The following is a 20,921-nucleotide window of genomic DNA, read 5'->3' on the forward strand; positions in this document are numbered from 1 at the left end:
CTACATTTTGTCTTTTAACATGTTTACTGTTCAGCATCCATTCTTTCAGTACTCTAATAGAGCAAATTAATTTCTACATGAAAATTTCAAATTAAAACACAGTCACAATAAACAATTGTGACAATATTTTATTTCAAAGCTTATTTTTTGCTAACATTAAAAACTTCCCCAAAGACATGACTCTCTATGCTACTGCTACTCAAGCTAAATTAAGTAGAGCACAGCTGTAATCAACACTACTCATAGCAAAGTCTCCACAAACAGTTACTAATGCCTACTAAATGCACAAGAAATGGTTTGCCTTGAAAAACCCCCATATTCTACTGTGCTCGATACTAATTTTGCTATACAGTCCTCAGTAACTCTTTCAATGTTACCAACAATAAACGGACACAGTAACACCTTCTTAGATTTTTAAATTCTCCAAGATTTAGCCTAAGTCAATGTGTGCACTAACAGTATTCTATCTGATACATGCTTTTTTCCTCCACTGGCACAGCACAGTAAAAGGTCATGAATGGAAGCTTATTTTACTTCCATCTGCTTTTTTATCATTAGAAAGTGAGATTCTTTCTGCATACAGTCTAACAACCTTCAAAAACCATGTAAACTTCAAAAATGAAGTTATTACCTCAAAAATGTATCAAAAAATGTAAAAACAAAGAAGAGTACTAAATATTTTTACATTCTCCAAAACATTTTCACTAATTTCATTTAAATGCATATGACCCAAATATTTACTTTTAACCGGCCTGTGGACAGAGATCCACTTTATTTTAAAAACAGGAAGCTAATTTTGTCTCCAATCAAATGTCTTTCTCAGAGAAGAAGTAAATCTGGCACTTACATCGGTATCAGAAGCATCACCACCAAAGCCTTCTTGCATACACTGTGACCTTTGAAAAGTCCTTTGATGTCTGTATTCCACTTCTGAATCATACTCATTTGAATCTCTCAGGGTAGACAAACCACTGTCAAAACAGCTCTCAGGTAAGCTGTCAACTTCACAGTTTATCCTCTGCATAGGATCACAAAGGGCTAAAGAATCATAATCTTCATCAACACAAGACGAATAAGATGACCTAAAAAGAAAATGTTGGAGGGGGAGAAAAGAATTATTCCATATAATAAATTCCAATAATAAATAATTGTTCTTCCCAACAAAATCTGAGCCCTTCTGGAACACTAAATTCTTGGAAATGCTAATGTTAAGTTTAAGACTTATGCCAATCCCTATCTTGCTTTTCTAAAGAATTTCTTTCTCAATCGTATGTCTTCGGATGCTCAGATTAAATTATTTAATCTATGTTACTGATGATGACTTTCCAAGTCTCAGTAATTATGACTGTTAATGTTAACTAAAAAAAGCCTACCTAAAAAAACATTCAGAAAGTGATGTACTACAAAGACATAAAAAGAAGAAAATTATATACAATGGTTTAGCTAATTTTGGCCTATTCTAAGACATAAAACAACCTTAACATACTGTACCTCATTTAAATGAATGCATTTGCTCACAAAGGCACACATGCCAATAAGGAACAGCTATAAATATAGAAGAGGGAGTAGTCAAGTTCAGGAGATCAGTAAGGTGGAAGAAGTTACTGAAAAATTTTCTTATACTCTGGTAGACAGACCTAAAACCTAAAATTTTACACAGAATTCCTCTCTTTTCCCTCAACCTTCCTTCAAAAATCTTTTTTTTTTTCATTCTGGATGATATAGTATATAAAAGTACTTTAAAGAATGTTGCAATGCCAGTATGGCTTACAGAAAAAAAAAAAAAAGGGTTTATTTTTGTAAATAATACCACGGAAAAGAAAGGTTAATAGAGTGAGTCTTAAAATAACTAATCTTATAAAAAAGTTTGCAACAGCTACAATCATTATCATGCTCCTGCAGCAAGACAGGGACAGGCACCAAGTAAAGTGAGGCACTAAAGGTCTCCAAGTCATAGCAGAAAAGAGAGGGTCTGGCTTAGCCCTGTTGGAAATGGATGAGATGCACTGAACTGCTAAAACAGACAAGATCAACATCACTCCTTGTAAAAACAGCTTGGTCCCAAGGGGCTCCCCATGTGATGGCTCAACTCAGGAGAGTACACTGGGGAAAATCACCAAATTATGAAGTTGTTATGAGTCGAATTCCTCCCTGCAATCGGCCAAATGGCAGTGGCATTACTGTCCCATGCAATAACCTTCAGAACCATCTAATTTATACCCTTTCAGGCTAATGAATAATGACATGAATGCATGTGATCTTTGCTGCAGAATACCTTTGGATTCATGCACCTACTGGCCTATACCAAATCACTGAAATACTGCGGAAGAGTGCATGCTATAACAAAGTTAAGCTTGTCAGGCATTTCCTGAAATAAAGCTCTTTAGTAGGCAATTTTCAACTTCACTGAACCATGAATTCAATGCTGGGAATTTCATATACGCTTAAAGCAAGTTAGACCAAGATGAATCTTACAGATACATAAAAGAAAAATTGTACTTTTTACCACAAATTGCTTAAAACATGTTAGTATACAAACCAATACCTCTTAATGCTGATCTGATGTCAGGAGACAAAGTACTGAAAACAAACAGGTTTTGGGACATTCACATCTTTTTCTGTCTTTTGATACTATCAAGTCATATCTGTTAAGATTAAGCTTTATTCCTACCACATAAACTTTCTTCTAAAGTAGCTTGTATTTCTCACTTTTGTGGAAATGGAAGGATTGCACCATGTGGCAGGTCCTAATAAATATTCATAACAAATGACATCACTAAGCCTCCAGAGAGGTTTTAGTTACTTCCTCAGAAAATTACTCAACGTAATATGCAACTCAGAGTGGATGCCACTAAAATTTTGCAGAGGGTCCAACACCAGGGAATTGGGTTTATGTGCATTCAGAAGAAGGAAACAGCTTGTGACAAGCAAACCTTTACAGCCAGCAGACACATCTCCCATGGAAACAGCAGAATAAGAGTGACACCACTGAATGAGTATTACGAGTATGAAGCAGAAGTCAATTTAATCCCTATTCAAGATATTGTTCTCTCTGGCAAAATGTAAAACACAGAATACTAAGACCTCTATCTGAGATCTCTCTACGGCTTGGAGTGCCACTAAAATAAAAAGAAGACAAAATAATCTATCGATTGAGTAGGGACACACATTTTTGCTGACAGATCTAATTGTTTAAAAAACCAAGTGTGAAGGAATAGCATGACTGATACCATTTGAGACTGGCTCCAATACCCAGTGTCTTCAGTGAGTCTCTGAAATGATCAGAGGAAGTTCTGATCGATGATCTGTATCCAGTAAGTAGAAAAATAAATACCTCTGACCATTTAACACTTGCATTTAGATAACTTACTATTTTTGTACTCTTTCCCCATTAATATCCAAGTGCATTCACTACTCCTGCATGTCAGTGTGAGATGAGGTTGTTTATTGTTTTGAAGAATTAGGCCCACATTTGTAATAATTACTACATGGGGAAAAAGGCACACAAGCTGAACATAAAACCAAAAATGTTTTATTTCTCAAGTACCGAGTAAGGCTAACAAAGCCCCTCAGAAGAGTTTTATAGTTTCTTGGAGACAAAGAGACTGAGAATCAAACTAGAATCAAGAGGCCAAAACCAAACAAGAGGCTGTGTGAACTCTCTGTAAGTTTATGGCTCACACTGAAAAGAGTTATCCTGAGCTTTCTGAAGTAATTGAAAAGATTCCTATTGACTTCAGGATACTTTGGATCATATGCTATGGTCACACATTACTTCTAAATCAGACATATTCTCTCTTTCTTAACAGTAATCTGCTCTTCTAAGACAAGTAATTTTCAAATTAACAGAAGCAAGTCTGGCTTACCTGTCATACCGTGGGTTTAAAGGAGAATGTTCACCATTAAATTTAGGACTGCTTCTAGAAATGGTACTTCCTGGTGAGGTGTTTGCTAACCGCTGCAAGAGATACATAATAAATGCATAATAACTTGGATGAACACAGTGCGAGTATCTAGACTTGTTAAGCAAAAACTGCGCATCATCAAAATTACAAATTGGATGTATTTAATATACATTTCTTTATATGACATATATGTATATTTAGCTACTTAAATTCAGTTAAACCTCACACTTTATATAAGACTTTATATGAGGGTCAAAAGGCCTATTACCTTTAGCATTTAGGCTTCACCACTGCCTTTATACTGAACTTACCAGACACATTCAACCGCAAAAGACAAAAGAATTTCCAAGAGGATGATTTCATTGACTACACCTGAAGACTCTGAAATGCTAAGCTTTGAAAAGTAGTATTTAGAACATGGCATGCTGACTACTAAAAAAAAAGGGGAAGTGTCACTGACTGAGCTAGTTTCAGTAGAGCTACCTCCTAGTTCTTGAGAGAGGTAGTGGAGGAAAGGGCTCAACTAATTGCATGAGATGAAGTATTTTGTACATTCTGCTGTGCCTCCACACATTCATTCACTGGGAACAGCTCCCTCTGTCTTCTCTGTAATATGCTCATTTAAAGTTCTAGGCATGACAGTAGGAAATGGTATCTGTTGTTGCAGCTGTAATGAATCTCTGGTAACTTGTATCAGCAAAAACCACTCACGTTCCTTGGTAAGGAATACTGGAAACAAGCAGTGACCTAACCACTAATTTCCTCTTTCCTGTCCAGCGTTGTCTTTGTGGGCCCATTATCTCATCCCATCCTTCTAAAAAAGCTATCTGCTTTCCTCATGATGCCCAGTCATTAGTTTTAAGAGCTTAACAGGTTTCACAGGACAGCAAAATGACAGTCTAGAATAGGATTTTTGTTACTTTCAAGCCTTCCTTTCTCCAGTTTGGAGGATGTCAGGTGACATTTATTACAAGAGACTCCTGTGCAGTTCTGAGAGCCCAAAAGGTTCTGACTAAGGTCCTTATCAGTAGTCCATGCTATTCATTTTCCCAGTGACTTGCCTGGACAAAAGTTCAAGCTAGGTTAAGATCCTACTACTAAAAAAGGGCAGTTTTCTGAGAAAGTGTGCTGTCAGTGGTAGGGCACTCCCATATACACAATACAAATAATTCCTTTAAGCTCAAGAGAAACTGTTGATTTATTCACCTCATTAAATATTACAGCATATTAAAAAAAATTATTACTTTCCAAAGCGTCTCAGAAAGCAGTTATGCTCTAACAAAACTTCCATTATTTCACAAAATGTAAGTAAAATCTAACTAAATTCAACTACACAAGAGTATTCCCACTCTTGTCCACTGAATAAAACTCAATTTTCTGAGTACCCACTGAAATACCAACTTAAATTTGCTGTGTTGATTCTTACATCTTCTTTGACAAAATACAAAAATCATAAATACATACCAGTGATCTGTTGTACTTGCTGAAACTGTTTTCAAGTGCACTTCTTAAACCATCGTTGCTGTCATGTAACTTTCTGTTAGCTGATCTAACAAAGAAACACAGTTTAACTTGCAGGACTAAAGAAAACATTAAAAACTATGTAGCTTCTCACAAAGAGAAATTTTTTTAATACTTCTAAAAGACCCCTTTTTTTTCTTTGGTAAATACTAATGAATAACATGAAACTAGAAACTCAAACAAATTGTCTGCAAAAAACACTGAATTTTAGCCTTCAGTGGCAGCCCAGGAAGCCTGTTTTCACTTCTGCAGCATGGTCTTTGGTCAGCTGAGTGGAAAAAAAGATACTGTAGGAATGGTCACCAAAAAAAAAAAGAAAAAAAAAAAAAGAAAAAGAAACAAACCACAACAAAACAACTAGCCCAGCCATTTTGGTACAAAATTACTTCCCTTTAAATATTGCTGAGGTGATTCTAAAGACAAATACAATTCATCTGCTCGAAAGAAAGAATTTGTTTAGGATAAGGAAATTACCTAAAGATATTAAAAAAATCTATTCATTGTGACCCTTCTTGAAAGCAAAAATTTGTGCACCTATTGTATAATACAGCACACTCTTAGTACTTTCCAGACAACAATAAGACCGGGAAGTAAAGCCAATAAAAAAAGGAGCCAGGCAATAATTTTTATGATAGCATGGATAGAATCAAATCTCACTCAGCTTATCAGAAAGAAATTAAAGTGGGGCTAAAAGAAATGAAAAGAAACCAACTGAAGTGTTAGTGGGTCAGTACCACAGTAGAGTTAATACCACAGTAACATTTATGACAGTTAAGAACAGTACCTTTTATGATAATGAGGCCATTTCAGTATTTTCACGTGATACTTTTTCCCAAATTTCAACCTGGTCTTTTGCATACAAAAACATTTATCCCAAATACGTTGGGACAAAGTTTGATAATAAAAAACTGAATTACTGAAAACTTACTGAAGTATTTCAATTTGTCTTTCCAGATTATCTCTGTCTTCAGTATACTCACGGATAATTTCTAGGTCTCTGGAAAAAAAAAAACAAAAACAAACACCAAATTTAAATGAACTTATACTTTACAGGATATTCTTCTTATATTTTTACAATATTGCTTTTGGCAGAGTTTACATTTATGCTGAAATATGCTGAGAGCAGTTTTATGCAAAGGAAGATCTCTTGGTGACTTCATTAATCTCTGCCATTATAACTCAACAAAGACTGTGAATGAAAAATAAAAGACATACAAAATAATCATAGGAACTGCACCCTTTTCCCTTGAAATGTAATTTGTATTATCTGAACATAACCACACACGAAACTGCCTTTTATGCTCCTTTAAATGAGTAACTAGAAGTAGCTTGCATTCACTTTAGAAAAAAAAAAAAGGTTCAGATTGACATGGAAGGCTTCCAAAACTATTCTCCCTAATATTCATACAGACATTCACATGAGTGCAAGCCATGGAAAAAAAAATTGCCTGGTGCTGTACTGTTGTTTTATTCCTAATAAAGTCCCACTAAAATCAATGGATATTCTTGCAAGATTATGAGAGTTTGCATCATATCCAGAACTTGTTCTTTCAGAAACCTAACAAGAAAACTGAACAGCAGTGATGGCACAGTGTCAAACATATACCTATATAACTATACTTTGAGGCAAATTTAGAAAATAATAGTTGCCAACTGCATACATAATACTTACATCAGAAAATAGATTTTTTTTTCCCTGGTGAAAATATTATCATGTAGAAGTAACTTACCTCTCAGTGTTCAAAGACTGATCTGCATACTCGCTTTTCAAGGTATCTAATTCACTCTGTAGAAAAGCTATATTTGTCTGCGCTTCTAAAAGATCTTTCTTAAGTCTCTGATTTTCCTTCAAAAAAGGAAGATATTAGATGTTAGCTGTCATAGTCACCTCCACAAAATGTTGATGTATTATAATACTAGAATAAAAAACATCGAAGTTAAATAAAAATGAAACACTATAAAATTTTGGCATAGAGGGGCAAAGAAAATGAAAGAACACTAAGTCAACAGAGAATTCAGCAAATCAACATGCAAGAACCTTTCAGTTTTTATTTTTCCATTCAGTTACACAAAAAGGGGGCTATATCATCTCCAGCTATTTCTAAATGTCCCACATAGAACACAAATACATTTAAACAGGTACTTTTTCAACTTAAAAGATCCTCATACACTTACCAAGAACTTTAAAATAGCTTACCAGTACTAAATATAAAAAATAAACCAAAAAAACCCAACAAAAACCAAAACCCGAATTCCCACAACTATAACAATCTGTATTGCAGATACTAAAACTGAGGCTAAATTAATATATTAATGATAATAATCCCTTACCAACAACATATCATGTATTCTTTTTTTCAGTTCAACTACATCTTCCCTGTGATTGACATATTTGGATTGCTCCTCCAGCTTGAAGGATAAAAAAAATGCACAATTAATGTATTCGATTGCTCTGATTCAATAATAAAAAACTTATGGAAATCACAATAAATAACCCTTTTACAGCTAGTAAAGGTTTTAAAACTTAAAGATTTAAGTTTTAAAATTTAAGATTTAAGATTTAAAATTTCCAAATGTCCTAGTAGACAGCATTATTTCAAAAATCACTTGCTTTTTAAGAAATGAATAAGCATTTTGCACTCTTTAGGTATAAAATATTCATCACTAGTTACACAGAAGCCAGTTATTATGACATAAACAGGTGTATCCCCACTTTAAAAAAAGATTTAAAAAATTATTACTACCTCAGATATGTAGTATTTGTACAAGAAGCTCTCATGTTTCTTGTGAGAAATTTCCATTTCTACAAATGCTCTTTTAAGTGCAATTAAAAACAAAAAAACAAAATAATATCCAAAACCAAAAAATTGCTCACTATAATTCTGGTAAAACTAACAGCAAAAACCAATGTCAAAATTAAACCCAAATTACAAAATATCCCAAAACATCATTCATATCTGAGATTTCAGTTTACCTTACCAATCAAATTAAAAGATCAGATTGCATTTGGGTTCTAAAAGGTACTATACTACTGTAAATTACTATATCTGGTTTGCCAATTGCATCTTTATCTATAAATTGCAAATACTTGGTGGCAATATATTGGACTATTTCCAATGGATCAAAGACAAGTCTAGGTAACTGCTATCTTAATAACCTGATGGACCTAGAAATTGTTAAGGCACAGAACTAAGGTAATAGCTGCTCCCTTTCCTAAGTATTTCAATAAATTAGACAGCATGAATACAAAAGCACAGAACGACAACACAAAGTAAAAATTACCTGCAGTTGCCATTTACTAATACACATTAAATTAGAAACCTACAACTATGATTATCCATCTTGAAGGAGGCATTTCATAAGGTCAAAACCTCTTAAAACACTTTAAAAACTCACCAGACTTCACTCACTTACCTTTTTAAGTTTTTTTATTGTCACCTGAAGATCCCCAACTTCAGCATCATACTGGCGCTTCAGCTCATTTAGGGCTTCTTCAGCTTTTTGCTTCTCCTGCAATATTTTCAATCACATTAGAAGTTGAGACAGGTTTCAAATGTTTATTAAAAAGTAATTCATCGGTTTGTAAAGTACATACTTTCCCCTCAGACAAATGTGTCTTTCCATTCTGTCCCTTCCTTAAGATCCACAGATTCTAATTCTGTTATTGCAGTCCACTTATAAAACACCCACAGAAATAAAATGGTGACATGGAAGCAAAGATATGGGTCCATCCACTGTTTTTTATTCATGATTCCTGTGCTTAACATTCTCAATGTCACTTACTTTTCTACTTCTGTTTTCCTTTTAAGTTTTTTTGCTTGCAAGTGTTGGAATGTTAGAGGCCCATGTCAGTAAAAGGCAAGCAGACGATAGAACCTCTAGTTTCAAATGGTACTGTCCTGGGTACAGAGAGAAGGGGGTGGATTCACTGCTGTCTATTCAATACCACCCACATCACCAATGGGAGGGGGGCAGGGAGTCTCGGCAAGAAAAATGCCACAGATGGAAAGGGAAGCAGTGCTATCTTTTGCCAGGGCACATGGCAGTGTGTGCTAGACTGGAGTCAGGACTGAACAGCAGCTGGGCACAAGGACAGAGCTACTGTTGCAGCTGCTGTCCCACAGCTGCTGCCACCACCACAGAGAGAGAGCCCCCGCACCTGCACTGTCGGCATCACCACGGCCCCAGAAAGAAGGAGTCTGCACTGGTACTGCCACCACCACTACAGTCAGCATCTTGGCAGCACAACTCCTTATTCACACAAGCTATCTTTCCAGGCTTTGGGTTGTCCCTGTTTTCCATTATTTCAGGTCCAGGGAGGAGGTTGAGCTGTGGGAGCTTCCAGATATGCTGTCCCTGTTTTCCTCAGTGTCGAAATGGGGAGATGCATCAGGATGGTCACCATTTTGCCTGTGTTTAGAGATTGCACCAAGTACTGCCCACAGGTATATTCAGTGGTGAATGCCCTTTTGTGGTTAAAACTCTCTTTCCCTTGAATACCCCTTGTATCAAAGGGGGTATTCTCTTGTGTACCCTTAAATATCAAACCAAGTACAGTATTTTGAAATTTATTTTAATCAAAACAGACAGATTTTGGAAAGAGGCTACACAAACCACAATGAGAAGAATAGTGTGTGCGGAGTACTATAGATTGGTTTGTGTTTCATTTGCTCCAGTCACTCCCCAAGGACTTCAGTTTCACAACACAAGAAATCAGAATGCAGCAGTGACAAGCGGTGCCAATGAGGCAGGTTGAGTTTTCACATGGAAGGCGCAGGCATGGACTTTGCTTAGAATTCAGAATTAGAACTTCCTGTAGGTGATGCTGACATTCATGTGTTAAAAAATAATCCAAGCAATCAATTTAAGCTGGATTCCCCTACATAGACTCCTAAGTATTGTTTGGTAACTATTTGCTTCCCTTGAAGAAACAAAATACAGGATAGGCTCATGCAGAGGCAGGTGTCCCGGTGGCATGAGTGAGATCACTCTAACAATAGCCTTGATTACAGGCCTTAAGAGTAATGGCTTAGTACATTCCCACAAAGTAAATAACTTAACATTTACTCTCAGGGCGTTTTAGTAGGTGTGGCATGTGGAGCTAGGAGCTACAAGGAACACTGGAGAGTGAAAATGAAAAAAGCCTTTTGAGAAACAACAGCCCATATTTCATACCTACAGCTAGATGCAAACAGTGATTGAGAATACAGACGATGTAAATAATCCATAGAAGATGGATTTTTGCATAATGCTAGTACATGACTGTAGATGTTCTCAAAGGAAGCAAATGCACATATCCCAGTCATCTTTTTAAAGCAGTCAAAAAGATTATTCAGGGTTTTTTTCAGTGATTTATCGTTTTTTAAGAACAGTAATTTTTCAGAGAAAATGTATTTGTTTTCTAAACATTAATACTCAGTTTCTCTGGAAATAAAAATTTATCTCTACTGAGAGCTGCACTACCACTAGTTAAACATATTATAACTTTTTTTTTTTTTTTTTTTTTTTTTAGGAGTGATATCTTTAACATTTTCATGCCATTATATTTTGTTTCTAGGAACACAATAGGCTTTTATAGTGTGGTAGGACTGTTTTCTCTTGTATAGGAAAGGACGCTATTTGAAGCAATTCTATCAAAATACCATTTACTTTCACATATAAAATACTGAGAACTACTTAAAATCAACAAGTTGGCAGACAGCACTTTGTTGCTTCTAGTCTTCAAATACTCTGATGAAAGTAGCCATAGCAAATATATATATTTGTTCAGTATATTGTGTGTCCTACTGAGCAACAATTATGCCCATAGTGTATGTTTAAATTAATGCATTTCTTATGTCCACATTAGAACACTTTCACAAACTGTTATTCTTATGCCCATATAAAGTTCGGCTTATCTTAAATGAATGTAGTAACAATTCAAAATGAAGCAGGCAGCTGGTCTCGCTCCTTTGAATTATGCAGTCACATGTGTCTCTAATATATCTTTCCCTGGGTAAGGGAAGAGGAATTTTACACTTTTTATTATAGACTGCAGGTGGGTTGAAAAAGCTAAAATTAAGCAGATCAAAACAGAATTTCCCATCAAGTTTGGGAGGCCCAGGCCCTCACACACTGTTACCACAGTTACCCTCTCTTAAGTCTATAACTCTCTAAAATGTAGTTGCAGGAGAACAGAGGGAAAAAAAGAGAATTACTGCAGGAAGATATACAAAGCAGGACCAAATAATCCATTAAATTCTACATAAATTCATTTACTAGGAGAACTAGATTCCATACTTTTGTGCTGAAATATCATTTTCTCCAACCTGTTTCCAATATTGGTCTCAGAAGTGGTCTCTTCTTGGCCAGTATGTTCCCACAAAAGGGGAAAGACTTTTTTTTCTTGGGTTTATTATACCTAAGCAGATATTCTTCTTTGGGGAAGCATTAAGATCATTCATTTCTTATCTCATGGATAGCTTTTTGTCATCCAGGCCCTGCCTACAGCAGCTTTGATTCAGCGCATCAGGATCAAAAACACAGCTGGCCATCAATCCTGCTTAAGACCACTGAGAGTTTGGTGATTATGAAATTCTGTAAATATAAAATACTCACTTCCTTTTTAACTTTATGCTCTGCAGCTTGTATCCGTAGTTCCATCTCTTCCTCTAGCTCACTGAGTTGAACTGCTGCTTTGTCCTGAGCTCTAAAATTTAAAAGAAAATATTCTCTCAGGAACTGCCCTCTGACTTGAAAGAAACACTGTGTGAAACACATCTGTCTGCCTCAACTGAAACAAATTATACAGACAGACATAGAAACAGTTTAACATTGCCCAGACCTTGAAACTGGTGTGGCTGGGAACCTAAATCCCAAATTATTTTTAAGATACTGGCAAATTAGATTTTAAATAATAGCTGCAAGCTGATGATTAGCATGAAATACATCACATCTGCATTTTTAAAATTAAGTTACAAAGATAAAAAGTGCCTCTCATTATCCTATGAAGAGACTTCAAAAGCAACTTGCATCACCCACACATGAGATCTCTGTCCTGAGCTAATCTGTTTGGTTTTGGCAGTAATGATGTGAGACTGTAACATCTGCCAAGTAGTTAAAACAGGTAAATACACTCCTTGAAGCTCACAAAGCAAAAATACAGTTTCTAAAATGAAAGCATAAGGGACATGTACGACAAAACTCAAAGGTCCAGTCAAGGAAGAGGAGTCAAAATGTTTTAAGCATTTAACCTAACAACAGAGTCTGCAAAAATTTGATCCAGAATTTCTCAAAAGTATGAACGGGTAATCATTTGCGTGCTGCTATATGTGCTTATGCACTAGTGTGTGCATACAAACTAACTTTGAACTCAGTTTCTGGAAATACATTGCATGGCATATTTTGACATTAACTCTCACTAGTTTAATCAAATGAAGCATGAGAAGAGCAAAAAAAGAAACTGCAGAACTGAACTAGAAACACCATTCACAATACCTTTTTACTGCTATGGCCAAAGTTTCCATCTCTGTGCTTTGAAGTTTGATCTCTTGGATGAAGTTCTTAATGACATGTTCATATGGCTGGATTAATCTTGGTTCTGCTATGTGTATGTTTTGATACAGAACACTGACCTGCTCTTGTCTGAAAAAGAGAGATATGCACATTTTAATGCACTTACTTGGAACAATATTATATTACAAGTTTGAAAAACTTACTACAAATTAAGATATTCCCCTCTTTGCCTATTTTTAAAATTTAGCAAGCTAGATATGGGCTTTGAACACTCAGTACAGTATGTCTAAATTCTTTTATATTTACCATTTCCACTTCTCTGTTTTAATACAGCTACTGCAAAAAATTTTTGCTTAATTATATATTTTTTTACTTCTATTCAGTGTAGTGAAGAGAATGCCACTGGAGTAACCCACAATGTGTATCAAGTTTCTTGGTTGCTCTAATGTTAATCATAATCTGTGAAGAAGCCTAAGATTTCAGGCGATTGCATAAGAATTGAAAATGGGTATGAATGCTTACTACCTAAGTTAAAATGGAAAGAGGGTAGAGGGAGGTAGGCTGCAGGCAAAGTAAGAATACAGCTCTCCAGTTTCAGACAAATTATTCTGGTCTGTAACCAAATAAAATCGTCATTTTAAGAAGTTAATTCTGTATATTACTCTCACGTGAAAAATGACAGATATATCTCATAAAGAAGAAAGAAAACATTTCTGTAGATACTGTAGTTGTTAAAAGCTCTCCTGAAATTCCTATTGAAAAGCTGCCTCAATGCTGGAATAGTAAATTCTGATTTCCATTTAATCTGGACTCATTTACATAGATTGCATACTGTTCTAATTGTCAGAGCAAAGAATCTTTACAAGATAAAAAGAATAGCATTATTACGAAGTCTACTACATAAATAGCACTGATTTCTTTTCATGCAACAAGTATGCCATGTAAACCTTTGTTTTACATGCTAGGTTCCAACTCCTGGATTACATTAGGCAATATGCCTAAAAATTACAGAAAATATTCTGTAACAGTATTTAGCAGTCCTAAGGAAAACTGAATGTGATCGACATAGACTAAATGGTAGAACATGAACAGGTATTCAAGAACTTAAAAACTGAATGGAAAAGAAGGAAGAAGATCAAATCTAGAAACGTGGAGGAGGCAGGCCAGTAATAAGGAAACAGACATTATCAGAAGCAGAAACACAACCAAAATAATAATGTTTTGCAAGTTCAAGTCTAACACCATATCTAACAACACAAATACATGTCCTCTTTTTGTTGCTAATGAAAGTCTGAACTCTGATTAAACAATCCTCCTTGTTAGACAGCTGAAGTTCTCCTATCTTCAGTGGAGTAGTGCTATTAAATACCTTCACCATACACATGATATCAGCAATAGTGTATATTCTCTTCACTTTTTCCCACTTGAAGCAATTCCACAGCTTTGATTATCAACACTGCAGCACTCTGCTTCTTGTATGTGATTTCTCCTCTGAAGGTCTAACTTACTTTATTAGAACAGTACTAAAACTGTTACTATAGCTCAAATTCCCATTTTAAACAATTTAACTGTTTCGGGACACTGTAAAACCTGTTCCCAGCTGAAATGCTGACATTCATTTTGAGATACAGAAATATAAGACCAGCATGAAGAAATAAAGCTTTACTAATGCCTGAGAAATTTCTGTGTACAAACATGTTTCTGTCTTGCAAAGAATTTCCTTTACAAAGGCTAATGCTTACCTGTATTTAATAAGTTAAATATCTTCCCATGTATTCACACAATTTCTTTTTCAAAATGTATTTTAAACAGAGTAATGTCGAGGTTCACAAACAGTAACAATAACGAACAGATTTATCTGATCATCATAAGCTACAAACTATGTATAAATAATGTAACATTAAAGAACTCCTCAAATGTATATTTATTCAATTAATGATTTGCCTTTAAAAAAATGTTAAGGACATTCCCAGAATGCACCTGGAGGCCTGTAGTCAGTGGCATCCTCCAGGGATCAGTACTGGGACCAGTGTTGTTCAGCTTGTTTATCAATGACCTGGAGGAAGGGATAGGATGCACCCTCAGCAAGTGTGCTGGTGGCACTAAACTGGGGGAGTGGCTGATCCACCTGAAGGTTCTGCTGCCATTCTGTGGAACCCTGATAGGCTGGAGAGTTGGGCAGAGAGAAACTTAATGAGTTCAACACGGGCAGGTGTCGGGTCCTGCACCTGGGGAGGAACAGCCCCAAGTGCCAGCACAGGCCCAGGGTTGCTCCTACAGAGCAGCTCTGTGGAGAAGGACCTGGGACTCTGGGTGGATCACAAGCTGTCCATGAGCTGGCAGTGCCCTTGTGGCCAGGAGGGCCGATGGTATCCTGGGGTGCACTGGGAAGAGTGTGGCCAGAAAGTTGAGGGAGTTGTGCCTCTATTTGGCCCTGCTGAGGCCGTACATGGAGCTCTGGGGTCTTCAGTACGAGAAAGACAAGGAGCTACTGGAGAGGGTCCAGCAGAGGGTCCCAAGGATGATTTGGGGTCGGGAGCATCCCTCTTATGAGGATGCCTGGGCCTGTTTGAAGAGAAGCCTGAGAGGAGATATCAATATCTCAAAGGCAGGTGCCAAGAGGATGGTGCCAGACTCTTCAGTGGTGCCCATCAACAGAACAAGAAGCAATGGCCATAAACTAAAACACAGGAAGTTCCACCTCAACATGAGGAAAAGTCTCTTTACATTGAGTATGGCAGAGCACTGGAACAGGCTGCCTAAGGATGTTGAGGAGTCTCCTTCTCTGAAGATATTCAAAACACACCTGGCCAGATTCCTACGTAACCTGCTCTAGCTGACCCTGTCTTGGCAGGGAGGTTGGACGGGATGATCTCCAGAGGTTCCTTCCAACCACAACTATTCTGTGATTCTTTTCAAAGTATATACAAACTTGAGATCAGTTGGTTAGATCATGATGCTAACACCAGGTTGTGGGTCCAATCCCTGTATGGATCATTCACTTATGAGTTGGCCTTGACCATTCTTGTTGATCCCTTCCAACTCAGAATATTCTGTGATCCAGAAATACACATACCTGAATTGAAGCTAGAAATCAGTATGTCTGTGATGCTGAGCCTCTGCTGCACAGCTAAGCCTGCTTTACCATGCAGTAGTCAGAAACTCAAAGTAGTTACAGTGAGGTTTTATTCTCCCTCTGGCATTAAAAAAACTTTTATATTTCATATTCCTTCTTAGCCCAATGACCAGCTACCACACAGCTGGATTCAAAATATCTCAGTGGCACAGTTTTAGGAAGCAGTACTTAAGCTTAAGGTGTCAAACAATATCCATACAACCATAATCATGCAGGATTCTGGAAAGGGCCTGGAAAGATCACAACTGGTCACTGAAACTCTCAGTGATACTTATGTAAGTGCATCTACAGCAATGACGCAGGATGTCTTGATTAAAAAGTAGACTCACAACTACTACATCAACAAAAAAACAAAACAAAAAACCAACCAAGCAAGCAAAAAAAAAAAAAAAAAAAACCACCAAAACAACAACAAAAAAGCCCAGACGAGAAATCCAAGTCATGCAACAAAATTGGAAGGATTACACAAACACTTTCATGAACTGGAAAGACTGTCAGTGATTTAGTCACTCCAAGTACCCATGAATCCATGATGAAGTAGCAGCAGTTATGTGCACTCGGTAGCAACATGCAGTAAGTATTTGAAGATTATTTGTTCCAAATTGCCATTTTTGTATTTTTAATAATTCCTCTGTTTTCACATGCTTTGGTGAGTATCAGTGACACAGCTGCAGCAGGACAGATAAGCTGTAATGAATATTGCCCAATTTGTTTGTTTGTCCTCACTTCCTCTTGAATACATGCCATTTCTTCCTGCAAATTCATTACTTATTCAAAATTAATTATCAAAGAAGATTTTACAAATGGATTTCACCAAGGTGACTTAAACTCTAAATAGTCTGTACTTTTGCTGGACAAGATGTTTCAGCAAAATTCATCTCAAATGCTTGCACTTGCCCTTTAAAACTGGTTTTCCTTGAAATCCTAAATTCACTTTTCAGTGTATTTAGCTGCACACCTTTAAGCGCCACACTCACACAACTGTAGACATTCACAAATACTAATGCACAGAAAGAGCATTTTTTAATATATGGTATGAAAGTCTGTCACTTTGTTCACCTGGCACTATGGTGACACTACCCATCATGCACACACTTATTTCTGTTGCTTCTGCAAAGTACAAACACAAAACACTAGTACCCACAAAAAGTATAGCATTGTGGCCAAGTACTGCTTTGGCTTTACCTTACCTCATCTCAAAAGTTTTATGGCATAAACCATCTGTAAAATTAGTACTTAGTAAGAGTAATTAGTCAATATTTGCACAGCTTCACATGAGTTAGCTTAAGCAAAGTTACAGTATTCACATGGTTTCAGAGAGTTCCTGCAAGAACTGCGTAAAGAAAATAAAACTTCTCTGAATATAATCCAAGTTCTAATATGATAGATTTAAAATACCATGGTTGAATACAACAGGAGCAGAAGGCAGGGGCGGGGGGGGGGGGCAGAGGACCCACACCAAAAAACCCCACAACACTGATCTTGGAGATCACAGATATTTAGATTATATTGTGTCATAATTTCCTTTAATACACACAGCTGTATTAATCCTTATCAATTCATAGCATTATTTCTGGTTTGCTGATTGTACGGTGACCATTTTCCTAATAATCCATACTCCAAATGCAGTTCAGAGGAAGATGATGGAATTTTTCAACAAATAATTTTTCAACTCTGGAGTTGCTCAGTATCTTATATGTTCTCCCTATGTAGTCACCAGAAAGACTATGCTATGTTACACAGGCCCCTCAGTCTGACCCTAGGGGTGGTATTTGGTATTAGAACACTATTTTAATTACTTTTTTCCACTGTAGGTCAGCTTGTCAAACTGCTCTGATCACTTGTAGCAGTTCTGTTCTGGTATGGACATGAAGAGATGAAGCGTAAGGTAGTCTGAGCCAGGAGGGTCTGAGCTGGGTGGTCAGAGCACAACAAAGCTCAAGCATTATGCATCTGATGATTGTCCTTACACTGGAGACCAACAGCTTGTGTGTGCCTCCAAGAGATCAAGAAGTACCTTCTTCTGAAAAGCAGACACATTGGATGTGCTACCATATCAGTAAGCAGAAAAGAACAACCAAATCTGATACAGATTGGAAAGGATCTAATTTTGTCACAGCTGAGTGCCTAACACTTCTTCCTAGATTGACTGCCTTAAGGAAAAACAGATTACACAGAATTTTAGCACAGTGTAAAATTCAAAGTATTTGTCAACTTGAAGCACTATGTGTTTTTTTAATACTACCTTTTCTTTTTCTGTATCTACCCCTTCAGAAACAGGATGCATTAAAAGAAGATTATCAAATCTGTAACCCCCAGATGACACAGCCTAGCCAAGGTCTGATTCCCAGAGAAAACGTTTTTAATGTTTCCAAAGCATGAATGCTGTTCCCTTAGTGGTGTGATTTAGAGCCAGTGGAGACACAGTGGAAAAGACTGTGGGACGGGCAAGGAAAGATGAAGTCTGTGGAAAAGGAGAATGCCTCAAAGGCATTATGGCAAATGATCACATAATGATACCAGGAAAAATATCAGGAGAATGAATGCTACAGTGCTTAAGTTGGCACAGATACTGTTTTGATTAAAGCAAAAATCAGAAAGGTAGCTCAGAAAGGCTTCTAGCTCACAGAAAGACATCCATTACATTCCCAGCAGAGCGTATCCCTCAAACTCCTGTCATGAGATGTATCAAAAGACAAGACAACATTCTTACAGAAGAGATCCCCTCTCCAGCACTGTGGCAAAAAAGGGCACAGCATTTGTTTTTCCTCAGGATTTGCCTTTTTTCCCTCTCCAGGGAACATGCTTCAACTTCCAAGGAAACCTCTGACACCATGGCTCATCATCTCATGGAAATAAACACAAATCGCTGACGGAAGTTAATACTGTGCTCTATATTGACTTTGGCAAAAATCCATCCTGGTTCATGACAGCAAGAACATGACGTTTTGGACAGGTTTTTTATGCAGCAAGCAGAGCCTCTCTTCTTTGCTGTAGTACAGCAGTATATCCCATGAGCATCGCCCGTCTTCGCAGTTTAAGTAGCTCATGTTAAGAACAGCATGCTTTTCTCATTTTATCACATCCCCCAGACCCACATTTTCTATACAGCTCCATGACATGACTGGGGGCACACCATTATCATAATCACATTAGGAGACTTTGGAATTGTGCGATGCATAAAATCTCACAGCCAGGAAGCACTGAAATCAGAGTCTGATGAATAGTCAGCTTGGCTGAAAGTACCAGGCACAAAAATAAAAGAGACCCAAAGACTAAAAAGCAAAGCAATGGAGTGTGAGACCTCTCAGAGGCAGCAGAATTTAACTCAAAATGGGGATACAAACTTTCTGCTTCAGATTCATCCACCCATTCATGATCTAATTAATTTAGTTCATTTTCCAGTAAGATTATCCATTTTGCCAAATATTGCACAAAAGTTGCCTGGTAGGGCTCATTCTTTTTTGACAATCACAAGTCTTTGTGCTTTCTGACTGAAGTTTTTGACATTAAAATTTAAAAATGTGTTTTCCAGGAAGTTTTTTGCCTGTAATTTAGAGAGAGAAGTAAGCGTCATAGCATTCATAAGTACGGTTTTTCTCTTGCAGTGTCAGAAGATGTCAGATCATTCTTTGCTCAAGCTGAGGAGTGGAAAAGGATTGCCACTAGGAGACATTCCCACATGCTTAAAAGGAACGTCTGTCTATTAGGAGCATGAAGGGAACCTTTCAGTCTTGCCCCTGAAATTCAAACTGAGATTGGCCACAACAAAGAATGCAACATCCAGTAACACAGTCAAGGGCTAAACCCTCCCAGTGTGGCACTGAAGCACTCACTGCCTGGAGCACCAAAAGGGTAAATTTCTTTGTTGTCCACTCCTGTACCATTGCAAATACTTCTTAGAGGAATAAACTAATGAACACGGCTGACTTCTCAATAAAACATATCTCCAGCTAGCAATTCACTATATATACATATAAACTAAAGGCCTTGCATGATTTTATATTTAATTACTCATTATTCCTGTTTAAATGTAACAATGCGGAAGGCTAGCTGCACTTTAAATGAAATGAAAAATCAAAAAAAGACAACCAAACAGACAAAAACAACAACAACAATAAAAACCCCTCTGTACAATTCCACTAAAGTCTGACTTCACACATTAAGTTATCAGCCTGGAAAGACTTTCCACCTTTTTTTTCCTAGAGGCCAATTGCCTACCAAGCACAAGTAAAGGCTAAGGCAAACAATACTTTGACTCACAGTAACCACCTTACCAAGAAATCTAACTGAGTTTAGTCCAAAAAATTGATTCAGGTGAGAAGGAAAGAAGCAAGGCTGTAAAGAAAAACTCTTTAATGTTATTCTGCCTGTTTAACTGCAAACAATACAACCACAGCTTCGGCAGACTTGAATCTTTTAAAGTAATCTAAAAGGACTGTGCAACTGATACACCAAACTGCAGAGTTATGATCCATCCCATAATAAAATTACCTTTTTGTAAAATGAATGAAATTCGAAATATGCTTATTGTAATACATGCTTATTTTAGTACCTGGCAGTAAATAATTTTGCAATAAATGCCTGCTACTACACTGAGGACTGGGTCAGAGTATAGATCTGTTACTGAGTTTCACACCTCATTTTGGAGGCTTATTTATGCTTTCAAAAGTTCAGTCACAGAAACTGAACTTTCAGTTTCTGAAACGGAGACAGAACCATGTGTATTGTGAAAATTTTCCCTTTGATTCCCATGGGAATCAAGCTAAGGCGTGACAGAGACCACAGGTGTTTACTGTGGCATTTTCTCCTGACTTCAACCCTGATTTTACCTCATTACCTCCATTTACTACACCTTGTTTCTC

At 36.9% G+C, this 20,921-nt stretch overlaps 1 protein-coding gene across 1 annotated transcript in view; it reads right to left on the minus strand.

Annotated features, from left to right (window-relative positions):
* RASEF (RAS and EF-hand domain containing) overlaps window positions 1-20,921 on the minus strand; it is a gene marked incomplete at its 5' end in the record, with an annotated part of 29,796 nt that overhangs the window by 6,269 nt on the left and 2,606 nt on the right. The window contains 9 exons of the mRNA XM_082301921.1: window positions 848-1,082; window positions 3,867-3,958; window positions 5,370-5,454; window positions 6,355-6,423; window positions 7,157-7,272; window positions 7,758-7,835; window positions 8,841-8,936; window positions 12,024-12,114; window positions 12,903-13,049. Coding sequence (XP_082158047.1) covers window positions 848-1,082; window positions 3,867-3,958; window positions 5,370-5,454; window positions 6,355-6,423; window positions 7,157-7,272; window positions 7,758-7,835; window positions 8,841-8,936; window positions 12,024-12,114; window positions 12,903-13,049 — 1,009 coding nt within the window. The remainder of the gene's footprint in view (window positions 1-847; window positions 1,083-3,866; window positions 3,959-5,369; window positions 5,455-6,354; window positions 6,424-7,156; window positions 7,273-7,757; window positions 7,836-8,840; window positions 8,937-12,023; window positions 12,115-12,902; window positions 13,050-20,921) is intronic.

The sequence above is a fragment of the Coloeus monedula genome, assembly GCF_965178545.1.
Source record: "Coloeus monedula genome assembly, chromosome: Z".
Lineage (NCBI taxonomy): Eukaryota > Metazoa > Chordata > Aves > Passeriformes > Corvidae > Coloeus > Coloeus monedula.